Source organism: Zea mays, chromosome 1 (genome assembly GCF_902167145.1).
Source record: "Zea mays cultivar B73 chromosome 1, Zm-B73-REFERENCE-NAM-5.0, whole genome shotgun sequence".
Taxonomy (NCBI): Eukaryota; Viridiplantae; Streptophyta; class Magnoliopsida; order Poales; family Poaceae; genus Zea; species Zea mays.
Window position 1 is genome coordinate 235,571,500 of NC_050096.1, and position 24,207 is coordinate 235,595,706.

The 24,207-nt window shown below is 43.4% G+C and overlaps 1 protein-coding gene across 1 annotated transcript; it reads right to left on the reverse strand.

Moving 5' to 3' along the window:
• Window positions 1-492: 492 nt before the first annotated feature.
• Window positions 493-1,399, reverse strand: LOC100275795 (uncharacterized). The gene has a single exon (NM_001149794.2). The coding sequence runs from the start codon at window positions 1,270-1,272 to the stop codon at window positions 730-732; it is 543 nt and encodes a 180-aa protein (NP_001143266.1). The 5' UTR covers window positions 1,273-1,399; the 3' UTR covers window positions 493-729.
• Between the last annotated feature and the right edge of the window lie 22,808 nt (window positions 1,400-24,207).

Here is a 24,207-nt window from a genome sequence, read left to right on the forward strand (position 1 = left end):
CGGTGATAACATATAGTAACAAAAGAAACAGATTATCAACACATTAAGAACATTTCAATCATCAGATAGGTTGGCAGCGATAACATGTTAACAAAACAAACAGACTACGAACACATTCAGAACTAACTATCAGCTAGTGCAGCTGCTGGTGCTTCAGTCCAACACAATCGTTAATCCACACACGATAAAACAAGCATACTCAAACCACATAATCTTCAAACAACCGATAAGCCAAGCTTTGGTACATCAGGACAGACAAGCCATTATATAACACCTATAATTGGAACACAAAACTGCTAAAAGCAAACAGGAAAACCCTAAGGGCCAGTTTGGGAGCCACAAAACCAGAGGGGATTGGAGGGGCTAAAATCAACCGGGTTTGTGGCTCCCAAACTAGCTCTAAGGTTCCCAAGTCCCAACCACCCATCACATTGTATAACTCTGATCTCGAAGCCAGGCCATAATACATTAGATAGCAGATCAAATGAACAGTTTCACAGTGGTGCATAACATTGATTGATAGGTTCGTCAGAAACAAGCACATTTGGTAGCTTAAGCATGCTTCACGATCATATTCACATGGAGGGCAAACCCCTAAGGCTCCCAAGTCCCAACTGCGCATCACATTGTCATACAGACATTACGATTCACTCAACATATGGCCATAGGCCAACCCACTTCAGGAACTTGCCCTACCTCCCGGGAGCACGAGCGCCACCAAATCCGGCCCTAGTTCTTACCGCCTTCATCGACCTCGAGCTCCTGGATGATGACGTAGCCGACCTTCTTGGGGCTCTCGATGTCGGACGCCTCGTCCTCGTCGTCGTAGAGCTCGTCGTACGCGGAGACCGCAGCAGCTCCGGCGACCATGGACCAGACGAGGTACACGGAAGCAGCGGTGAGCGCTCCGCAGGCGACGCCAAAGAGGAGCCCGATGACGACCACGAAGATGTCCCTGGCGCGCTCCTGGGGCCCCGCGGCGGGGTGCGGGAGATCGGGGCGGTGGATCCGGACGTTGGCGGGGATGGAGTGGAGGTGGTGGTGGTTACGGTGGCCGTGGGGGACGTGCGGACCGAGACGGCGGACACGGAAGACGGTGATGACTGTAGCGACATGCGGGGCGCCGAGGTGGTGGGGTACAGCGTCGTCGCCTCTGCTGGGGTTGGGGTCGGCGCGGAAGGCGACGAAGAAGGTGTGGCACGGCCGCGCGTCGGCAGCGAGGAGGGACGCAGCGACAACGGCGAGGACCAGGAGGGGGAGGCGGGCGGCCATGGCGGCGGCGAGGAGCCGGATCTGTGCCTGGGGAAAGGGCTTCCTCGGAGAAAATAATAAATGGAACTTGGATGAGGTCGACTCTGCAGCCGAGGGATGCCCGGTCAGGATTTTTTTTTTCTAAAGTAAGGCCATCTCGAGCGACAAGTGCATTGTTTTTAATTTTGTTGCTGAAAATTTTATTATCAATTATTAAATATAACTAAATACAAACTCAATTAAGTTAAAGACCAAAATTGTAAATCCACAATGAAATGCATGTTAGTTTATTTCCATCGTTTAATCATGTGAGAGACCTAAGCCACTTTTGATTGTGAGTACGATTGATATACCAGTTTTACACAATGCAGATGTTGCACCTTTTACCCACAAAGTCGTGTTTCTCTTCCAGCTTGAGTTTGTAATGCCCTTAGACACTTCCAAGATAAATGACTAAGGATCCACTACAGGTCATTTACAAAGTTTCACTACCATGAGAAAACCCGCTACGATTTTCAGGTAGAGGGGTATAGAAATCTCTAGTATGAAAAGCCATCGCAACATGATCACTTGAGAACCTCCCTATACTTGCGGCAACTCCTTTCCTATTTGACCCTTTTGGGTAAGGATTATCACACTAGCTTCCCTAATTAATTAGCCACGAGCGTCTCATTCTACCCTTGTGGTAGCACTGTTGTCTCGGATTGACGCTCCATGTTTCAATTAAATACAATAATCTTATCATGCACAATAATAAAGCCAATAATAATAATAGAACATGACCATAGTTCATAGATACCATTGATTCCAAAGCCAAATAGAGCAATAACAAGGCTACCCAATAATTCATTTGTATGCAAGGCGTAGGGTAAACAAAACTAGGTAACCTATTAGGTCTCATCAATTTAACCTAACAATGCATTAGGTGAGTACATAAATGTAAATATTATTATGTCAAACAATGTGATCAAGGACACGACTTGCCTTTTTGGTGCAACTCTAGTTACTTCTCCAAGTTGGGCTTTAGGTTCTTCGCTTCTATTCACAACAATACATACAAATAGGCAAATCATGAATAAAAATAACATTACGCCAAACATGAAAACAAACTGTGTATTAATATTCTAAGATAAACGAATAAGTTATCAGTTTTCTAAGCTTTCTAGATTTATTTTTATACTAAAAACTCAATTTCAGATTTAATCTTATAATTATAGACACTGATGGATGGCGGTTATTATCTAACAAGTGTAGGGGTTGTTTTGCGAAAATATGGACCTAACCGAAATTAATTTTGACTAGGACTAGACTTAGGGTCAATTCCCTCCATCTATAGAGGTTCTTAAACAAAACATCCACGGGAAAACATGCAAACCGTAACCAATGAACTGGCGAACTTAGGGGAGGGGATCTCACCGTGACCCAAACGACGATGTTGAGGGGCGGCTTGATGGCGAGTTTCTTGCTCCAGAGAGCAATCCACGTGTCCCCGGTCGCACATCACGACCAAATATGCCACAGACACGCGTGACAGTGTCACGTGCTCCTCTCGGACCCTTTTTCAAGGTTGCCGAAGTCCATGATGCTTTGCCTCTCTCTGCGCTCGTCGTGCTTGGTGGTGTGGACAACATCCTCGTCCTCACGTTTGATTCTTCGGCGCTGGTACGCGATGGATGAGAAGAGTGCTCGGGGCTTTATAGCCACGAGGAGAGGGGCCTCGAATCATAAGGGTCGAATCCCCCCAGATCGTAAGTAACCAACTCGTACGGCCGGCCGTAACCAACCCGGCGTAGAATCGAGAAGAAGAATCTGGCTTTCTGGCCCCACTCGCCAGCGAAACAAAGGCACATGCTTGGCTTACAGCGCTGGTGACTGATGAGGCTAGCCCACCCAGCAGGGAGACAGTGCGTGTGGCGTCGGCTGTGCAACCACGGAGTGAAGTGGGCCGGCGAGCAATTCAGCCCAGCGTGCAGGGGAGGGGTTCTTTTCTTTTTCTTCTCTTCTTTCTTTTCTTTTCTATTTTCTTATTTTTTTAGTTTTCAATTTATTATCAAGTTTCAAGTCCAGAATTCAAATTTAAAATATGCACATAAGATGCAGCAATCAAAATTTTACCCAGCATGAGATGCAAGTCATATTATATTTTAAATTTAATCATGTATTTATTTATTTTAATAGGTACTTCTCATTATTTAGTTCATGAAACAAACAATTAAACAAACTAAAAATCTTTCCCATTGTTTTTATATTTCAAACTCAAATTCTAGTGTTAGGATTCAAATCTAAATTTGAATCATCTAAATGTTTTATTTATTTATTTTAGGAGAATAATCTAAAAGGTAAGAAAATTCTTATTAAAGACACTTTAACTTTTAAATCTTTAGGGATTTTTCTTAAATACCAAAGTAGAATTTTAGGGTGTTAAGAGTTTAGAGATGCATAAGCTCATCACTTGCTCTTCACGGCGCGGCGAGAGCAAACGTCGTGACTGAGTCGTCTCCCTACTTCTCCTCTCCAGGTTCTTGAGCTTCGTGAGGCCTAAGGGTAGCCGACTATGGAGCAAATTCCGACTAAGGGGGTGTTTGTTTGGGATTATAATCCACCTAGATTATATAATCCAACAATTTTTGAACTAACTCTTAGTTCAAAAGTTGTTAGATTATATAATCTGGATAGATTATAATCTCAAACAAACACTCCCTAAGACTCATTCTTGGATAGCTCTGCTACAAGGTGCCACCGTGTCAGGGGGTGGGTGCAATTCGGAGCGTCCTCATGCAGCGGCTTGCCCCTCCCACCTCCACCTGCTTCTAGGGAGTCGCACGTCTCACAGCCGGCCTCCAACAGACATCGGCAATTTTGCTATTATGATTTGTAGGCTTCGCCAGTATGCCATCAGACCTACAAATCATAGACACAAATGGTCTCACCAGTCATATACACGAATGACATAATAACAAACAACTAAAATTGAGAGTGGCAAAATCACAAATTTCTCCCAACAGCCTATAGGCCTGTTTGGTTCAGCTTTTTTATCAGCTTTTCTGAAAATCTAGCTGTAGGGAGAATCTGGTTGTGGGAAGAATCTGAGTATCATTACGATTACATGTGGAGGAAAATAAAGTTGTTCATATGGCTCAGGATCTATAAAGTGACGGATTCCTACTATTACAACGACTCAACCGATTATGTGTTTATTTTGATTTTGGATGATTTTTGCCCCAACGAATTTTATAGAAGTTGGCTTAAAAGCTGAGCGTTTGACAGTCCGCAACAGCTTTTGGTGGCCAGAAGCTGTCAGAAGCCGAAACAAACAGGCCCTATGTATGCCACCGTCCTTGGTGCTCTCACTCCACCCTCGCTTCCTCTCCTCTATGGCGTCATGCGGTTTAGTAGATGCCGCATTGCAAGTGTGCGAGCCGCGAGCTCCGTGGTCGCCGCGTGGAGGTGAGCGATCGCTGGGGACAGCTCCCCACTTGGTGGCTAGGGATCACGAGTGGATTCCTTCCCATAGATCTCCTCGTGATCCCTGATCACCAAACTAGCCCTAAATCACTCTCATGAATCCTGTTCATCAAATCAGCCCTAAAGGCATGTTCGTTTTAACTCCAATCCATATGGATTGAAGGAGATTGAGGGGGTTTCAATACCTAGTAAATTAAAATTTCTCTCAATCCATACCAATCCGCTACAATAGATACGGAACTATAATAACTGAACAAGCTCCAAGGGCTTCGGTTCACAGGAATTCATTCTAAATAGGGATACATTCTCGGGAGGGATTAAGTTAATCCCTTTCAAGGTTGTAATCCCTGGCTCCAAAATATTGTTCAGTTAATCCAGGGAGACATGCACTTTGTGTTCTGAATGCCCACGGTACCAAAAGACGCCCAGAACTGATAACAGATGCACTGTGGGATAATCCAAAAACTCAACCTAGCCTAAATTTTTGTTTCGAACATGCAATTTTAATCCAAAAGGAAGTACAAAACTGATCAATCTGATATCTCAACAGGAGTCCACTCTAATTTTTGTTACGATGAAGGCAACCTTATTACAACGTCTTTTCAAACAACAAACACAAGACTCTCATGGTCTATTAAAACTGATAAGTTGCTAAACACTACATCTCCAGTAAACTAAACATAACGAGATCATGGATTCAAATAATGATGCATCTCTCCTTTTGACAGAACAAGCACATAACAACCACTCAGAAAAGGTCTTCAATACACTAATAAGAATGACACTTGACAATATAAATAGAGAAGACATTCTTCCTCTGAAGACTATGGCTACTTCATGCATGACTTGACCCCTTTACCTTTAAAGATATAACTGTCAGTCAATAAAAAATATTATTGTAAATACCGGTCAACAACTATAAGCTATTTAAGCGAGGTGAATATTCAGTGTGTTGCTTTAAAAATAATCAGCATACTTACTAAAACAAGTATATCATGGTAGAACCAAATCTACAATTTAGTATATGCCACCTGACTGAATCAAGAGCAAAAAACAAACTAAGCTTCCTCTTTTCTGTTGTACTATAAACATGCTACTGTAATACTGTAGTCAACAGTTGCAAATTTTCTTTTTCGGTGATTGTTACCGCAGCTAATGGTTAAGAGAAATTTCCTATCTTGTGTTGCTGGATCCTAGGACATCTATGTAGCAATGAAACTATGACATTGCTCTTAGCAGACCTATGCCATATCTAGAAAATCACTTTTTGCACCAAGCAACTTCACATATTGGGTCTATGCACGAACATCTAAGATGTGTGCTATTCCAAAGACTGCAACTCTAGGTCTCAAGAAAACTACAGACAATGGAACCTTTCTCATTGTCTAGCCAGTATGGTACCCAACAATATAACTCAGACTTAGGCGACAACATAGGAACTCGTGAGCAATCCGCATGGACCTAAGAACCCTAGCACCAAGATCTCTAGTTCATGGTCAGTAGATGGAATGGAGTTAGAGGAGGAGAACTTGAGTATGGATGAGAATGCACCACCAAAGGGATAGCATCGGTAAGTCAATTGTTATTCCCCTCATGGACGACGACCAACCAGTGTCAATGCCACCACTGGATCTCGTGTAGCCGAATCTCCTAGATGATGTACACGATGAATTGTCGGATGATGTACATGACAAATTGTTGGTGCCACAGCAACGCCGTCGTCTCGCACGCCATGAGCGCTCTCCTCACAGGTTGCGTGGTTTCTTTCCACGCCAGAGAGAGGAGGGTTGTATCCTAGCCGGGCTGAGGTGGGAACGACCGGGGTGGGCCGGGGTCCAAGCTCGAGCGAGATTAAACAAACGTCGCTTTTGTGTGGGCCGGGATTTAATCCAAGCAGATTTGGTTCACGGGGTTTTTACCCCAATCCAGACTGTTCCCGACCCAAACGAACAAGGCCTAAGGCTATCACCGAGCACGACAACCATGACATAGTCGGGCCATGTGTGGTTAGTGGCCCCGGGCTAGGAGTAGTGGTGGATGCTGAGGTCTAGCGACCACTCCCGGAGGGGAGCGTCGGAGGTGGAGCTAGCGCTGGAGGTGATGCCACGCTTGAGGTGAAGTAGAGCATGCATGTCGGAGGAGATGGAGAAGGGAGATGACTCATCACCATGTTTCCTCTCACCGTCGTGACAAGCAGGTGACGAACTTAAGCATATTTAAACGCAGTCAATGGCGTGCAATATTAACACAATTTCATTTGAGCAATGGGATTGTCTATCTCATTTTCATTCTAACTATTGCTATGACTTGAAATCCATTATGGCAAAGCCCATTCTGCGTCTTTCCATAATAGCAAAAATCTCCCCGATCGATGTGGTGTATTTGTTTGAGGGATCTAAGGGTAAACATGATTATTGTAGTTTAGCCCCTTGTTTGTTCTACATTGTTAGATTTGGGCCTCATGGGAAAATTGATAGCCCTTGGACTTTTTCACTCGTATCCACTGTCCATTGAGGCCATTCCTAACCCTTAGTTTTTTCCACAATATCTAAAGTTGCCATCTTATATTGTTTCTTGTAATAATATCCAAGTTGTTATCTCACATGTATAATATCAATTGTTATTTTGTAGTCCCCACAAGACAATTAAATGCTACATGTGTATAAGAGTACGAATTATGTGCCACTTTGATTTTTAGATTTCAACACATATGATCTCGTGCCTAAGTGATGTCTCACTCAATATACTACTTTATTCTCTTCCTTCTTTACTAACATGCCACATCAACTTTCTATCCTACATGGCATATATTAAATGAGTATGATACCATGCACTAGGAATAGCTTGACCACTGCCATGCTGTGTCACTTGCTCCCAAGTGTCAATGGTCAAATGGTTTTCACTGTTAGGTTTCATGCCAGAACCTGATGGTTTTTAATGGAACTAGGAAGAATTGCCATGATAAGGAATTAACAAAAACTGAAGAGGGCACACACTCTTTCTCTCAATAATATGTTTATTTGCTTTGTGTTTCATTCTCTGCTAAGCTCTCATAAAGTGTTGCTACAGTAGGACATTCGACATATTTATCTCAACAAGCCACTACGTAGATTCGACTAAATATAATTGCACCTCATTACTGATGTTAGAATGCTTGGGAGCATAAGCTTCAAGGTATCGATTGAGCTACTTAGTCTGGTCATCAATTTTAAGGGTGATATAAAGAATTCATTCAATAACTATGTATGGATTAACTTGAACAATTCTATCCAAACCCTTGTAAAAAATTATCCCTATCTGACACAATGCTAACATGTAATCCATGCAAGTTGTAGACATTGACCACATATGCCTGAGCTACTTGAAGTGCAACAAATGGATGAGATAGTGGGATAGAATGACAATAGTTTGTGAACTTATCCACCACTACGAGAATAGTATCAAATCTGTTAGACTTAACTATCCCTCTATAAAGTCCATGTAAACAATCTGCCATGCATTATCAAGAATAGGTAGAGGCTACAACAAGCCACTCATTTTAACATGTTCCACTTCAACCCGTTGGCAAATAGTTCTCTTGATTTAATCCTTAATATCAGGCTTCATACCAGACTAGCTGAATGAATGTTTGATCCTATAATAGGTTGCTTGAAAGCCTAAGTGGCCCTATCATTATGTAGCAACTTCAGAATACATATAGTACCAAAAAGAAAGTTAGGAAGGAGCATGACATATGTTGGCGATTGTTGTTGAACCTAAGCACAAGCAAGAGCCAACACATGGCTAGTTAGAGAGGCTCAGGCTGTAGTGCACATAATACCCTATGTCCCCAAGTTACTCACTAGTTCATGAACACAAAGGACGGAAAGATTATAAGATCAAACACCATTGAACATTAAGACCTTCTAGCTCTCCCACGCAGCATGGTTGTGATGGGAGTTCTAGACTAATGGTCCTAATTCACCTTTATGTGTGCCTACTAGATGAACTCTAGTACAAGAGTGTCCAAAAAATGTCGAATGTGTGAACCCTCTAAAACATTACCCAACTTATCCCTTTTATAATGCAAGAAAGGATAGATGTTACATAAACCTCACATTTCACCGGCTAAGACCTAACTACTATGTTTTTATCTTGTTCTTGGAGTCGTATTGGGGTCTATGCCCTAATTGTGGCACGGTGTCAGAGATGTCCTTTTCCAAGCAGTTGTCGTACCTGTCATAGGAGAATGTATGATATGTCGCAACTATGAATGTCAAGGCTCATGCCGTTTAGTATGATATAGTTGGTAGCTGGTGTAGCCTTTTATACTTGATAATATGTTAGGGAGAAGACCGAATGGGACTTCAATCATCGGTATGGTTCACTATTTGATAAATTATCAACATCTACTCCCATGAATGCAGGGTTCATCGAAGGCTGTGAGGGATACTATCAATACTTTGCCCTATAGGAGACTCTCATCGGTGAGATCGGTCGAGTCTAGGGCCGTTTGATCCATCGAAGACTCTAAAGGATATGTTGGGATTTTGCCTAAATGGTGAAGCAAGGGAAAGTATGATCAGGCGGCCTCTGCCATCCATGTCGAGTGTTTAGGGCTTGATCAAAGACTTTGGGTGCACTTGAAAGTTTCCTATAGGGGGTGAATAGGAAAAAACCTGAAATTCTAACTCAGACACAAACTTCGATATGAATATTATGACTTTAAGGGTTTGAAAAAAAGAATAATATGGCCGAGACAATTTCTAAGGTAAATATTTGCTAAGTTGCTAGCAAAAACTTAGGTGTGAAATGAGATCTAGCAACAGTATAAGAGATATATATCAAATGATAAGTAAATCAAGTATTAACTTAGAAGAGGAAAGACAAATGCACATAGGAAAAAGAAAGCACAAGGACACATAGTTTGTTTACTAGAATTCGATTCCACAAATAAACATATTGAGAGCACCAAGTGGGGTGAATTGGTGAACCTGCAAAACTTGCTCCAAACAACACAAGTTTGGTCTATACTATGAGTTAGAGTAAGTAAAACCAAGTAGAGAGTAGAGAGAAGTTCCTTTCACTTGATTTCTCTATCAAGATATAATTTAGACTTAGAGCAATATCAGAAGTGAGAATTTGGAACTTGGAAGAGGTAAAAATTGCAATAAAGTAAATGGCACAAGAGACATGACAATTTTATCCCATGGTTCGTCAAGTGTAATATGTTTGCCTACTCCATGTTTTGGTGTCCTAATGGATGAGGGTTGCACTCAACCCCTCTCAAGTGATCCAAAGATCTGACTTGAGTACCACGGTTCTTATTTGTATCACAATATCCTATTTGTGAGGAATCTCCATAACTTTGAGTCTCTCAGGCCTTACACAAGATGATCACTGTAGGGGGTTTGCTTCGTCGCCGAAGGTCCTGTAAGAAGAAGCACCTTCGGAAGATCAACACAAAAGCAACGACGAAGCTACCATCCAGGGAGCTTCGGCATAGTAACACGCCCTAAGACGAAGGGTTGCACCGACTTAAAGATGCAAAGACCGATCGGCCCATGATAATCTGTGTCATGATTGTAACCAAATATAAGGGATATAAATGTAAATTCTTATAGGCTGCGCCCTGTGTCTATAAATAGGTGAACAGTACCCCCATACTGTTCACGCTAATTGATATTCACTCTCGCATCACGCTTGTGCCTTTGCCTTCTGTCAAGCCGAAGGTACAAATGTAATTTAATATCATAATGATGAAATTAAAGAAATATTATGATGTCATATGATTATTCATGTTATTTCTCAAGTTTCATATACTTCGTCTTTCATTGATTTATGTTGTAATTATGAAGGTATGACTTCCATAACCTTCGTCCAGAGATCGTTATATCCTCAGGGAGATAATGCTCCGAAGGACGAAGGACATTAACCATTAATCTTTTTTTGTGTTGCCTTGTTCTTGATTCATAGCATTTGAGAACAAGTCTCCAACATTGGCGCCCACCTCCGGTGAACTCACTTCCACTTTTGAGCCGATGGCTTTGTCCAGCAACCAAGTTGTAGCACCTTCGGCTACGAAGCTGGTGCTCCCGATAACAGGTGGTTCATACTCAGAGCCAGCCAACAAGAAGCAGAAGAAAGAAGCGCAGAGAAGGGTGCAGCATGTTGGGGTGCAGGGACCCTTCATCAAGTCTAAATGGTCCCACATCCCGATTACCTTCTCCCAGGAGGATCTTCAGCTCAAGGATTACCCCCACAATGATGCTATGGTCATATCTTGTGTTATCAAGGGGTTTCTGGTCCATAATGTTCTGGTTGACATAGGCAATGCAGCGGATATCATATTTGCTAAGGCCTTCAGACAAATGCAAGAGCCAGAGGATAAGATTCATGATGCTACACACCCTCTTTGTGGCTTCGGAGGAAGGCAAATTGTCGCACTCGACAAAATCACAATGCCAGTAACCTTCGGCTTCGTTCATAACACAAGGACTGAACAAATTGTATTTGATATTGTTGACATGGAGTACCCATACAATGCAATCATTGGTCGAGGGACACTCAATGCTTTTGAAGCCATACTTCATCCAGCATACTTATGTATGAAAATACCTTCGGAGCAAGGGCCCATTGCTATCCATGGAAGTCAAGAGGCTGCCAGAAAAGCTGAAGGAAATTGGATAGATTCAAAGGCAATCCATAATATAGATGAAACCAAAGCCTGTGAGCAGTATAAATACAAAAGAGAGAAGGCTGCTTCGGCGGATCAGCCGAAGCCTATGCTCCTATGTGAAGACATAGCAGAACAAAGGGTATTGTTGGGGTCTCAGCTATCTGAAGAATAAGAAAAGACTTTGCTAAGATTCTTATTCAACAATAAATATGTCTTTGCTTGGTCCACCAATGATCTCTGTGGTGTCAACAGAGATGTCATTGAACACTCACTCAACGTGGATCCATCCTTCAGGCCAAGAAAACAAAGGCTTCAGAAAATGTCTGAAGACAAAGCTGAAGGTGCTCGGAATGAAGTGAAGAGACTTCTTAGTGCTGGTGTTATCAGAGAGGTGAAATACACAGAATGGCTAGCCAACACTGTTATGGTGAAGAAGGCCAATGGCAAATGGAGAATGTGCATTGATTTTACAGATCTTAACAAGGCTTGTCCAAAGGACGAGTTCTCATTGCCAAGAATAGATTCCCTAGTGGATGCAGCAGCTTCTTCGGAGCTCATGAGTCTATTGGATTATTATTCTGGCTATCATCAAATATGGATGAAGAAGGAAGATGAGCTGAAGACTAGTTTTATAACTCCCAGTGGCACATATTGTTATCTTCGGATGCCTGAGGGGCTCAAGAATGCTGGAGGAAGCTTCAGCAGAATGACAGCCAAGGTTCTCCATTCTCAAATAGGTAGGAACGTACTGACCTATGTTGATGATATTATAGTGAAAAGCACGAAGCAAGAAAATCACATTGCTGATTTACAGGAGACATTTGCTAACTTCAGGCAAGCTGGCCTGAAGTTGAATCCAGAAAAGTGTGTTTTTGGGTTAAGAAGGGCAAGTTCCTTAGCTGCCTGGTGTCAACTAAAGGAATTGAAGCCAACCCAAGTAAGATTGAGGCTATTCTTCGGATGGAGCCACCAAACACAAAGAAGGGGGCCCAACGGCTGGCAGGGAGGCTAGCATCATTAAACAAATTCATATCCAGATCAGCAGAAAGAAATCTACCATTCTTTGAAATACTAAAGTCAGCCAAAGTCTTTCAATGGGGCCTGGCACAGCAAAAAGCCTTTGAAGAGTTGAAGCAATATTTGATTGATTTAACAACATTAACTCCACCTACGCCAGGGGCTCCATTGCTATTATATGTGGCAGCTTCACATTCTGTAGTGAGTGCAGCGCTGGTACAGGAGAAGCTAGATGGTCAAGTTAAAAAGCAAGCTCCAGTGTACTTCGTATCTGAAGTTTTAAGTCTATCAAAGAAAAATTATACAGAATTGGAGAACAAGTTGTATGCTGTATTAATGGCCTCCAGGAAGCTTCGACATTATTTTCAAGCATACCACATAATTGTTCCTTCGTCACAGTCTCTGAAGGACATTATAAAGAATAGAGAAGCTACTGAAAGGATTGGAAAATGGGTCACAGAGCTTAATGAATTTACCATTGACTATGTCCATAGATCCTCAATTCAATCCCAAGCGTTAGCAGATTTCATCGCTGACTGGATGCCAGGGGCTCAGGAAGAAGAAATAAACAAAGACACCGAAGCTTGGATAGTGTTCTACGATGGTTCATGGGGAACCTTCGGTGCAGGAGCGGCTGCTGTTCTGGTAGCACCATCAAAAGTCAGAACGTGTTATGCAACCAAGCTTGATTTTAGTTTTACAAATAATATTACTGAATACGAAGCACTCCTGTTGGGGCTACGGAAGTTAAGGGCAATGGGAATAAGAAGGGCCATTCTGAAAACTGATTCTCAAGTCATTTCTGGCCATGTGGACAAAAGTAGTAAGGCAAGAGATCTGAAGCTTGAAAAATATCTAGATACAGTTTGAAAGGGAATTAGGCTTACACCTATTTCCTAATTTATTTTGGTGGTTGAATTACCCAACACAAATAATTGGACTAACTAGTTTGCTCTAGTCTATAAGTTCTACAGGTGCCAAAGGTTCACAATAAGCCAATAAAAAGACCAAGAAAAGGGTTCAAACAATAGAGCAAAAGACAACCCGGAAGGCACCCTTGTCTGGCGCACCGGACTGTCCGGTGTGCCACCGGACAGTGTTCGGTGCACCAGGGCGGTCGAAGCCAAACTCGTTACCTTCGGGAATTTCCAAGGGCGCTCCGCTATAATTCACTGGACTTTCCGGTGTGCCAGCGGAAGCAACGGCTACTACGGCGCCAACGGTCACCAGCAGAGGCATTTAATGCGCTACAGTGCACGCCAGAGTCAGAGCACGCGCGGGAGGCGCACCGGACAGTCTACAGTACCTGTCCGGTGCACCAGCGGACAGTCAGGCGACCCCACCGGTCAGAGCTCCAACGGTCGAATCCTAACGGCCGGGTGACGTGGCTGGCGCACCAGACACTGTCCGGTGGCGCACCGGACTGTCCGGTGCGCCCGTCGACAGCAGCCTCCACCAACGGTCAAGTTTGGTGGTTGGGGCTATAAATACCGCAACCACCCCCACGTTCAAGTCATCCAAGTTTTTCACCTTCCAACTACTTACAAGAGCTAAGCATTCAATACAATACACACCAAAGTAATCAAATCCTCTCCTAATTCCACACAAGGCTTTAGTGATTAGTGAGAGAGATTTGTTGTGTTCTTTTGAGCTCTTGCGCTTGGATTGCTTCCTTCTTTCATTCTTTCTTGCGATCATCTCAATTGTAATCAAGGCAAGAGACACCAATTGTGTGGTGGTCCTTGCGGGAAGTTTGGTTCCCAATTGATTAAGAAGAGAAGCTCACTCGATTCGAGGGACCGTTTGAGAGAGGGAAAGGGTTGAAAGAGACCCGGTCTTTGTGACCACCTCAACGGTGAGTAGGTTTGCAAGAACCGAACCTCGGTAAAACAAATCTGTGTGTTACACTCTTTACTCGCTTGCGATTTGTTTTGCGCCCTCTCTCTCGGACTCATTATTATTTCTAACGCTAACCCGGCTTGGAGTTGTGATTAACTTTGTAAATTTTAGTTTCGCCCTATTCACCCCCCTCTAGGCGACTTTCAATTGGTATCAGAGCCTGGTGCTTCATTAGAGCCTAACCGCTCGAAGTGATGTCGGGAGATCACGCCAAGAGGGAAATGGAGACTGGCGATAAGCCCGCTACAAGCCACGGGAAGGCTTCATCGGAAGAGTCCCGCAACAAGGGGAAGGGGAAGGAGAAGAAATCATCTTCCCACAAGTCGCATCGGAGTGGCGACAAGAAAAAGAAGATGAGGAAGGTGGTCTACTACGAGACCGATACTTCATCACCTTCAACCTCCGGCTCCGATGCGCCGTCCGTTACTTCTAAGCGTCATGAGCGCAAGAAGTTTAGTAAGATCCCCCTACGCTATCCTCGCATTCCTAAACATACACCTTTACTTTCCGTCCCATTAGGCAAACCACCAACGTTTGATGGTGAAGATTATGCTAGGTGGAGTGATATGATGCGATATCACCTAACCTCACTCCACATAAGTATATGGGATGTTGTTGAGTTTGGTGTACAAGTACCTTCCGTAGTGGATGAAGATTATGATGAGGACGAAGTAGCCCAAATCCAACACTTCAACTCCCAAGCCACAACTATACTCCTCGCCTCTCTAAGTCGAGAGGAGTATAATAAGGTGCAAGGGTTGAAGAGTGCTAAAGAGATTTGGGACGTGCTAAAGACCGCGCACGAAGGAGACGAGGTGACCAAGATCACCAAGCGGGAAACGATCGAGGGGGACCTCGGTCGCTTCCGTCTTCGCCAAGGGGAGGAGCCACAAGACATGTACAACCGGCTCAAAACCTTGGTGAACCAAGTGCGCAACCTCGGGAGCAAAAAATGGGATGACCACAAAGTGGTTAAGGTTATTCTTAGATCACTTGTTTTCCTTAACCCTACTCAAGTTCAATTAATTCGTGGCAATCCTAGATATACACTAATGACTCCCGAGGAAGTAATCGGGAATTTTGTGAGCTTTGAATTGATGATCAAAGGCTCAAAGAAGATCAACGAGCTTGATGGCCCCTCCACGTCCGAAGCACAACCGGTCGCTTTCAAAGCGACGGAGGAAAAGAAGGAGGAGTCTACATCAAGTAGACAACCAATCGACGCCTCAAAGCTCGACAATGAGGAAATGACGCTCATCATCAAGAGCTTCCACCAAATCCTCAAGCAAAGGAGGGGGAAGGATTACAAGCCCCGCTCCAAGAAAGTGTGCTACAAATGTGGTAAGCCCGGTCATTTCATTGCTAAATGTCCATTATCTAGTGATAGTGACAGGGGCGACGACAAGAAGGGGAGAAGAAGAGATACTACAAGAAGAAGGGCTGTGATGCCCATGTTTGCCGGGAGTGGGACTCCGACGAGAGCTCCACCGACTCCTCCGACGAGGATGACGCAAACATCGCCGTCACCAAGGGTCTTCTCTTCCCCAACGTCGGCCACAAGTGCCTCATGGTAAAGGACGGCAAAAAGAAGAAGGTAAAATCTAGATCCTCCACTAAATATGAAACCTCTAGTGATGAGGATAATGCTAGTGATGAGGAGGATAATTTGCGTACCCTTTTCGCCAACCTCAACATGCAACAAAAAGAAAAGTTAAATGAATTAATTAGTGCTATTCATGAGAAGGATGATCTCTTGGACTCTCAAGAGGACTTTTTAATTAAAGAAAATAAGAAGCATGTTAAGGTGAAAAATGCTTACGCTCTAGAAGTAGAAAAATGTGAAAAACTATCTAGTGAGCTAAGCATTTGCCATGATGGTATTGCCAACCTTAGAAATGAGAATGCAAATTTAATTTCTAAGGTTGATTCAAATGTTTCTGATGCTCCAATTCCCGATCTTACAAATGATAATGTTGATTTGCTTGCTAAGATTGAAGAATTGAACATTTCTCTTGCTAGCCTTAGAATTGAAAATGAAAAATTGCTTGCTGAAAGGGAATTAGGCTTACACCTAGTTCCTAATTAATTTTGGTGGTTGAATTGCCCAACACAAATAATTGGACTAACCAGTTTGCTCTAGATTATATGTTCTACAGGTGTCAAAGGTTCATCTACAACTATACTAAATCGACTGTCCGGAATACCGTAGATTATTCCGGACAGGAGAAGCTTTTTGGAAAAACAGGCCAAGCGCGGACCGTCCGGGCCCTTGCGGCGGACCGTCCGCAACACCAGGATGACACTCGGACAGAACCAATGCAAAAATCCAAGTATGCACTATGGACCGTCCGAAGGAAAAGCAAGGACCGTCCGAGACCGTGCGCGGACCGTCCGGGCTCAGGCGCGGACCGTCCGGTAGGTGAGAAACCGAAAAACCCGAAGGTAACGGGTTCGGAAAAATGAATTATAGCGGCCTCGCGGACCGTCCGGGGTGCACGACCGGACCGTCCGCGACTGGCTTTATCTGACATCTGACGACGCATTAAATGCAATATAGCCGTTGATATAGCCGTTACTGCTGACCGTTGCGTTTTCAGCCGTTGATCTACAGGCGCGGACCGTCCGGACCAGGCGGGCGGACCGTCCGCGGTCGGCAGAATGGAGCAACGGCTAGGAAGTGGTTGGTGGCTATAAATACAACCCCAACCACCTCCATTCACTTCACCCAAGCATTCCAACCTTCAACATTCAATACAAGAGCTAGCAATTCATTCCAAGACACATTCAAAGCCTCCATCTCTCCAAGTTTCACAATTGAGAAAAGAGATCATTAGTGATTAGTGACTTGAGAGAGAAAGTGATCCGTGTGTTATTTGTCGCTCTTGTTGCTTGGCTTTTGCAATCATGCTTTCTTTCAATCTTTCTTGCGATCAACTCAATTGTAACCAAGGCAAGAGACACCAATTGTGTGGTGGTCCTTGCTGGGAAGTTTGTTCCCGTTTGATTGAGAAGAAGAAGCTCACTCGGTCCGAGGGACCGTTTGAGAGAGGGAAGGGGTTGAAAAAGACCCGGCCTTTGTGGCCTCCTCAACGGGGAGTAGGTTTGCGAGAACTGAACCTCGGTAAATCAAATCCTTGTGTCTCACTTCCATATTCGCTTGCGATTTGTTTTGCACCCTCTCTCGCGGACTCAATTATATTTCTAACGCTAACCCGACTTGTAGTTGTGATTAATTTTGTAAATTTCAGTTTCGCCCTATTCACCCCCCCTCTAGGCGACTTTCAATTGGTATCGGAGCCCGGTGCTTCATTAGAGCCTAACCGCTCAAAGTGATGTCGGGAGATCACACCAAGAGGGAGATGGAGATCGGCGACAAGCCCACTACGAGCCAAGGGAGCACTTCATCGGAAGAGTCCCGCACCAAGAGGAAGGAGAAGAAGAAGGACTCCTCCAAACGGAAGGAGAAAAGATCTTCTTCCTCACACCTCAAAGAGAAGAAGGAAAAATCTTCTTCCCACAAGTCGCATCGGAAAGGCGACAAGCACAAGAGGATGAGGAAGGTGGTCTACTACGAGACCGACACTTCATCAACATCGACCTCCGACTCCGATGCGCCGTCCGTAACTTCTAAGCGCCAAGAGCGCAAGAAGTTTAGTAAGATCCCTTACACTATCCTCGTACATCTGGACATACTCCATTACTTTCCGTTCCATTAGGAAAACCGCCAACTTTTGATGGCGAAGATTATGCTAGGTGGAGTGATTTAATGAAATTTCATCTAACCTCACTCCACAAAAGTATATGGAATGTTGTTGAGTTTGGAGCACAGGTACCATCCATAGGGGATGAGGATTATGATACGGACGAAGTGGCCCAAATCGAGCACTTCAACTCCCAAGCTACAACCATACTCCTCGCCTCTCTAAGCAAGGAGGAATACAACAAGGTGCAAGGGTTGAAGAATGCAAAGGAAATTTGGGAACTTCTCAAGACCGCACACGAAGGTGATGAACTCACCAAGATCACCAAGCGGGAAACGATCGAGGGGGAGCTCGGTCGTTTTCGTCTTCGGCAAGGGGAGGAGCCACAAGATATGTACAACCGGCTCAAAACCTTGGTGAACCAAGTGCGCAACCTCGGGAGCAAGAAATGGGATGACCATGAGGTGGTTAAGGTTATTTTGAGATCACTTATTTTCCTTAACCCCACTCAAGTTCAATTAATTCGTGGTAATCCTAGATACACACTAATGACTCCCGAGGAAGTAATCGGGAATTTTGTGAGCTTTGAATGTATGATCAAGGGCTCAAAGAAGATCAACGAGCTTGATGAACCCTCCACGTCCGAAGCACAACCGGTGGCATTCAATGCGACGGAGGAGAAGAAGGAGGAGTCTACATCGGGTAGACAACCCATTGACGCCTCCAAGCTCGACAATGAGGAGATGGCTTTAATCATCAAAAGCTTTCACCAAATCCTCAAGCAACGGAGAGGGAAGGACTACAAACCCCGCTCCAAGAAAGTGTGCTACAAATGTGGTAAGCCCGATCATTTTATTGCAAAATGTCCTATATCTAGTGACAGTGACAGGGGCGACGACAAGAAGGGAAAGAGGAGAGAAAAGAAGTACTACAAGAAGAAGGGCGGCGATGCCCATGTTTGCCAGGAGTGGGACTCCGACGAGAGCTCCACCGAGTCCTCCTCCGACGAGGACGCTGCCAACATCGCCGTCACCAAGGGACTCCTCTTCCCCAACGTCGGCCACAAGTGCCTCATGGCAAAGGACGGCAAAAGGAAGAAGGTTAAATCTAAATCCTCCACTAAATATGAATCCTCTAGTGATGATAATGCTAGTGATGAGGAAAATAATTTGCGTACCCTTTTTGCCGACCTAAACATGCAACAAAAGGAAAAATTAAATGAATTGATTAGTGCTATTCATGAGAAGGATGATCTCTTGGACTCTCAAGAGGACTTCCTTATTAAGGAAAACAAAAAGCATGTTAAGGCAAAAAATGCTTATGCTCTACAAGTTGAAAAATGTGAAAAATTGTGTAGTGAGCTAAGCACTTGCCATGAGACTATAGACAACCTTAAAAATGAAAATGCTAGATTAATTGCTAAGGTTGATTCTCATGTTTGTGATGCTTCAATTCCAAATCTTAGAAATAATGATGATGATTTGCTTGCTAAGATTAAGGAATTGAATGATTCTCTTGCTAGTCTTAGAATAGAAAATGAAAATTTGATTGCTAAGGCTAAAGATTTTGATGTTTGCAATACTATTATTTCCGACCTTAGAACTAAGAATGATATGTTGCATGCTAAGGTTGTAGAATTAAAATCTTGCAAACCCTCTACATCTACCGTTGAACACACTTCTATTTGTACTAGATGTAGAGATGTTGATATCAATGCTATTCATAATCACATGGCTTTAATTAAACAACAAAATGATCATATAGCATTATTAGATGCTAAAATTGCCGAGCATAACCTAGAGAATGAAAAGTTTAAATTTGCTAGAAGTATGCTCTATAATGGAAGACGCCCTGGCATCAAGGATGACATTGGCTTCCAAAGGAGAGACAATGTCAAACTTAATGCCCCTCCAAAGAATTTATCTAACTTTGTTAAGGGCAAGGCTCCCATGCCTCAGGATAACGAGGGTTACATTTTGTACCCTGCCGGTTATCCCGAGAGCAAAATTAGGAGAACTCATTCTAGGAAGTCTCACTCTGGCCCTAACTATGCTTTATGTATAAGGGTGAGACATCTAGCTCTAGGCAACCAACCCGTGCCAAGTTGCCTAAGAAGAAAACTCCTATTGCATCAAATAATCATGCTATTTCATTCAAAACTTTTGATACATCATATGTGCTTACTAACAAATCCGGCAAGGTAGTTGCCAAGTTTGTTGGGGGCAAACACAAGGGCTCCAAGACTTGTGTTTGGGTACCCAAAGTTCTTGTTTCTAATGCCAAAGGACCCAAAACCGTTTGGGTACCTAAAGTCAAGAACTAAAATTGTTTTGTAGGTTTATGCATCCGGGGGCTCAAGTTGGATACTCGACAGCGGGTGCACAAACCACATGACAGGGGAGAAGAAGATGTTCTCCTCATATGAGAAAAACCAAGATCCCCAACGAGCTATCACATTCGGGGATGGAAATCAAGATTTGGTCAAAGGATTGGGTAAAATTGCTATATCACCTAACCATACTATTTCCAATGTTTTTGTTGTAGATTCTTTAGATTACAATTTGCTTTCCGTATCTCAATTATGTCAAATGGGCTACAACTGTCTATTTACTGATGTAGGTGTCACTGTCTTTAGAAGAAGTGATGATTCAATAGCATTTAAGGGAGTGTTAGAGGGTCAGCTATACTTGGTAGATTTTGATAGAGTTGAACTCGACACTTGCTTAGTTGCTAAGACTAACTTGGGTTGGCTCTGGCACCGCCGACTAGCCCATGTTGGAATGAAGAATCTTCATAAGCTTCTAAAGGGAGAACACATTTTAGGACTAACAAATGTTTATTTTGAGAAAGACAGGATTTGTAGCGCATGCCAAGCCGGGAAGCAAGTTGGGACTCATCATCCACATAAGAACATCATGACGAGTGACAGGCCACTGGAGCTCCTACACATGGATTTATTCGGCCCGATTGCTTACATAAGCATCGGCGAGAGTAAGTACTGTCTAGTTATTGTGGATGATTATTCTCGCTTCACTTGGGTGTTCTTTTTACAGGAAAAATCTCATACCCAAGAGACCTTAAAGGGATTCTTGAGACAGACTCAAAATGAGTTCGGCTTAAGGATCAAGAAAATTAGAAGCGACAACGGGACGGAGTTCAAGAACTCTCAAATTGAAGGCTTCCTTGAGGAAGAGGGCATCAAGCATGAGTTCTCTTCTCCCTACACGCCACAACAAAATGGTGTAGTGGAGAGGAAGAATCGAACTCTATTGGACATGGCAAGGACCATGCTTGATGAGTACAAGACTTCGGATCGGTTTTGGGCCGAGGCGGTCAACACCGCCTGTTACGCCATCAACCGGTTATATCTTCACCGAATCCTCAAGAAGACATCGTATGAACTCCTAACCGGTAAAAAGCCCAATATTTCATATTTTAGAGTCTTTGGTAGCAAATGCTTTATTCTTGTTAAAAGAGGTAGAAAATCTAAATTTGCTCCTAAGACTGTAGAAGGCTTTTTACTAGGATATGATTCAAACACAAGGGCATATAGAGTCATTAACAAGTCCTCTGGACAAGTTGAAGTTTCTTGTGACGTTGTGTTTGATGAGACTAACGGCTCTCAAGTAGAGCAAGTTGATCTTGATGAGATAGGTAATGAAGAGGCTCCATGCATCGCGCTAAGGAACATGTCCCTTGGGGATGTGTGTCCTAAGGAATCCGAAGAGCCTCCAAATGAACAAGATCAACCATCCTCCTCCACGCAAGCATCTCCACCGACTCAAAATGAGGATGAAGCTCAAGTTGATGAAATAGAAGATCAAGCAAATGAGCCACCTCAAGATGACGGCAATGATCAAGGGGGAGATGCAAATGATCAAGACAAGGAGGATCAAGAACAAAGGCCGCCACACCCAAGAGTCCACCAAGCAATTCAACGAGATCACCCCGTCGACACCATCCTCGGCGACATTCATAAGGGGGTAACCACTAGATCTCGGGTTGCACATTTTTGTGAGCATTACTCTTTTGTTTCCTCTATTGAGCCACACAGGGTAGAGGAAGCACTTCAAGATTCGGATTGGGTGGTGGCGATGCAAGAGGAGCTCAACAACTTCACTAGGAATGAGGTATGACATTTGGTTTCACGTCCTAATCAAAATGTTATAGGAACCAAGTGGGTCTTCCGCAACAAGCAAGACGAGCATGGTGTGGTGACAGGGAACAAAGCTCGACTTGTGGCTAAGGGATACTCCCAAGTCGAAGGTTTGGATTTCGGTGAAACCTATGCACCCGTAGCTAGGCTTGAGTCAATTCGTATATTATTGGCCTATGCTACTTACCATGGCTTCAAGCTTTATCAAATGGACGTGAAAAGTGCCTTCCTCAACGGACCAATCAAGGAAGAGGTCTATGTTGAGCAACCTCCCGGCTTTGAAGATAGTGAGTACCCTAACCATGTGTATAAACTCTCTAAGGCGCTTTATGGGCTCAAGCAAGCCCCAAGAGCATGGTATGAATGCCTTAGAGATTTCCTTATTGCAAATGGATTCAAAGTCGGAAAAGCCGATCCTACACTCTTTACCAAAATACTTGAAAAAGATTTGTTTGTATGCCAAATTTATGTTGATGATATCATATTTGGGTCTACTAACGAATCTACATGTGAAGAGTTTAGTAGGATCATGACACAGAAATTCGAGATGTCTATGATGGGGGAGTTGAAGTACTTCTTAGGATTTCAAGTGAAGCAACTCCAAGAGGGCACCTTCATCAGCCAAACGAAGTATACTCAAGACATTCTAAACAAGTTTGGGATGAAGGACGCCAAACCCATCAAGGCACCCATGGGAACCAATGGGCATCTCGACCTCGACACGGGAGGTAAATCCGTCGATCAAAAGGTATACCGGTCGATGATAGGCTCATTACTCTATTTATGTGCATCTCGACCGGACATTATGCTTTCCGTATGCATGTGTGCAAGATTCCAAGCCGACCCTAAGGAAGCTCACCTTACGGCCGTAAAACGAATCTTGAGATATTTGGCTTACACTCCTAAGTTTGGGCTTTGGTATCCTAAGGGATCCACATTTGATTTGATTGGTTATTCGGATGCCGATTGGGCGGGGTGTAAGATTAATAGAAAGAGCACATCGGGGACTTGCCAGTTCTTGGGGAGATCCTTGGTGTCTTGGGCTTCAAAGAAGCAAAATTCGGTAGCTCTTTCTACCGCCGAAGCCGAGTATATTGCCGCAGGCCACTGTTGCGCGCAATTACTTTGGATGAGGCAAACCCTGCGGGACTACGGTTACAAATTAACCAAAGTTCCTTTGCTATGTGATAATGAGAGTGCAATCAAAATGGCGGATAATCCCGTCGAGCATAGCCGCACTAAACACATAGCCATTCGATATCATTTTCTTAGGGATCACCAACAAAAGGGAGATATCGAGATTTCATACATTAATACTAAAGATCAATTAGCCGATATCTTTACCAAGCCACTAGATGAACAAACTTTTAACAAACTTAGGCATGAGCTAAATATTCTTGATTCTAGAAACTTCTTTTGTTGATTTGCACACATAGCTCTTCTATATACCTTTGATCATGTATCCTTCATATGCTATGACTAATGCGTTTTCAAGTCTATTTCAAACCAAGTCATAGGTGTATTGAAAGGAAATTGGAGTCTTCGGCGAAGACAAAGGCTTCCACTCCGCAACTCATCCTTCGCCGTCACTCCGAGCATCACTCCGTCTTTGGTATAATCTTCACTCCCTTATTTATGACCAAAGGGGGAAAGAGTAATTCTAAGGGCTCTAATGACTCCGTTTTTGGCGATTCATGCCAAAGGGGGAGAAAGTATTAGCCCAAAGCAAAAGGACCGCACCACCACCTAATTTAAAAAAAAAGAGTTTCTCAATTGGTATGGTTCTCAATTGATAAATTTCAAATTGGTATCTTATTGTGTTCAAAAGGGGGAGAAAAGTAGTGTTTCAAAATTGATTTATCAAAACCCTCTTGAACACTAAGAGGAGGATTTCATTTAGGGGGAGTTTTGTTTAGTCAAGGGATAAGCATTTGAAACAGGGGGAGAATTTCAAATCTTGAAAATGCTTCTCGAAATCTTATTCATTTACCTTTGACTATTTGCAAAAGGACTTTGAAAAGGATTTACAAAATAATTTGCAAAAACAAAACAAGTGGTGC

Excerpts from the sequence above, each read along its gene's own strand:
- LOC100275795 (NM_001149794.2), bottom strand. The coding sequence starts at position 1,272 with ATGGCCGCCCGCCTCCCCCTCCTGGTCCTCGCCGTTGTCGCTGCGTCC.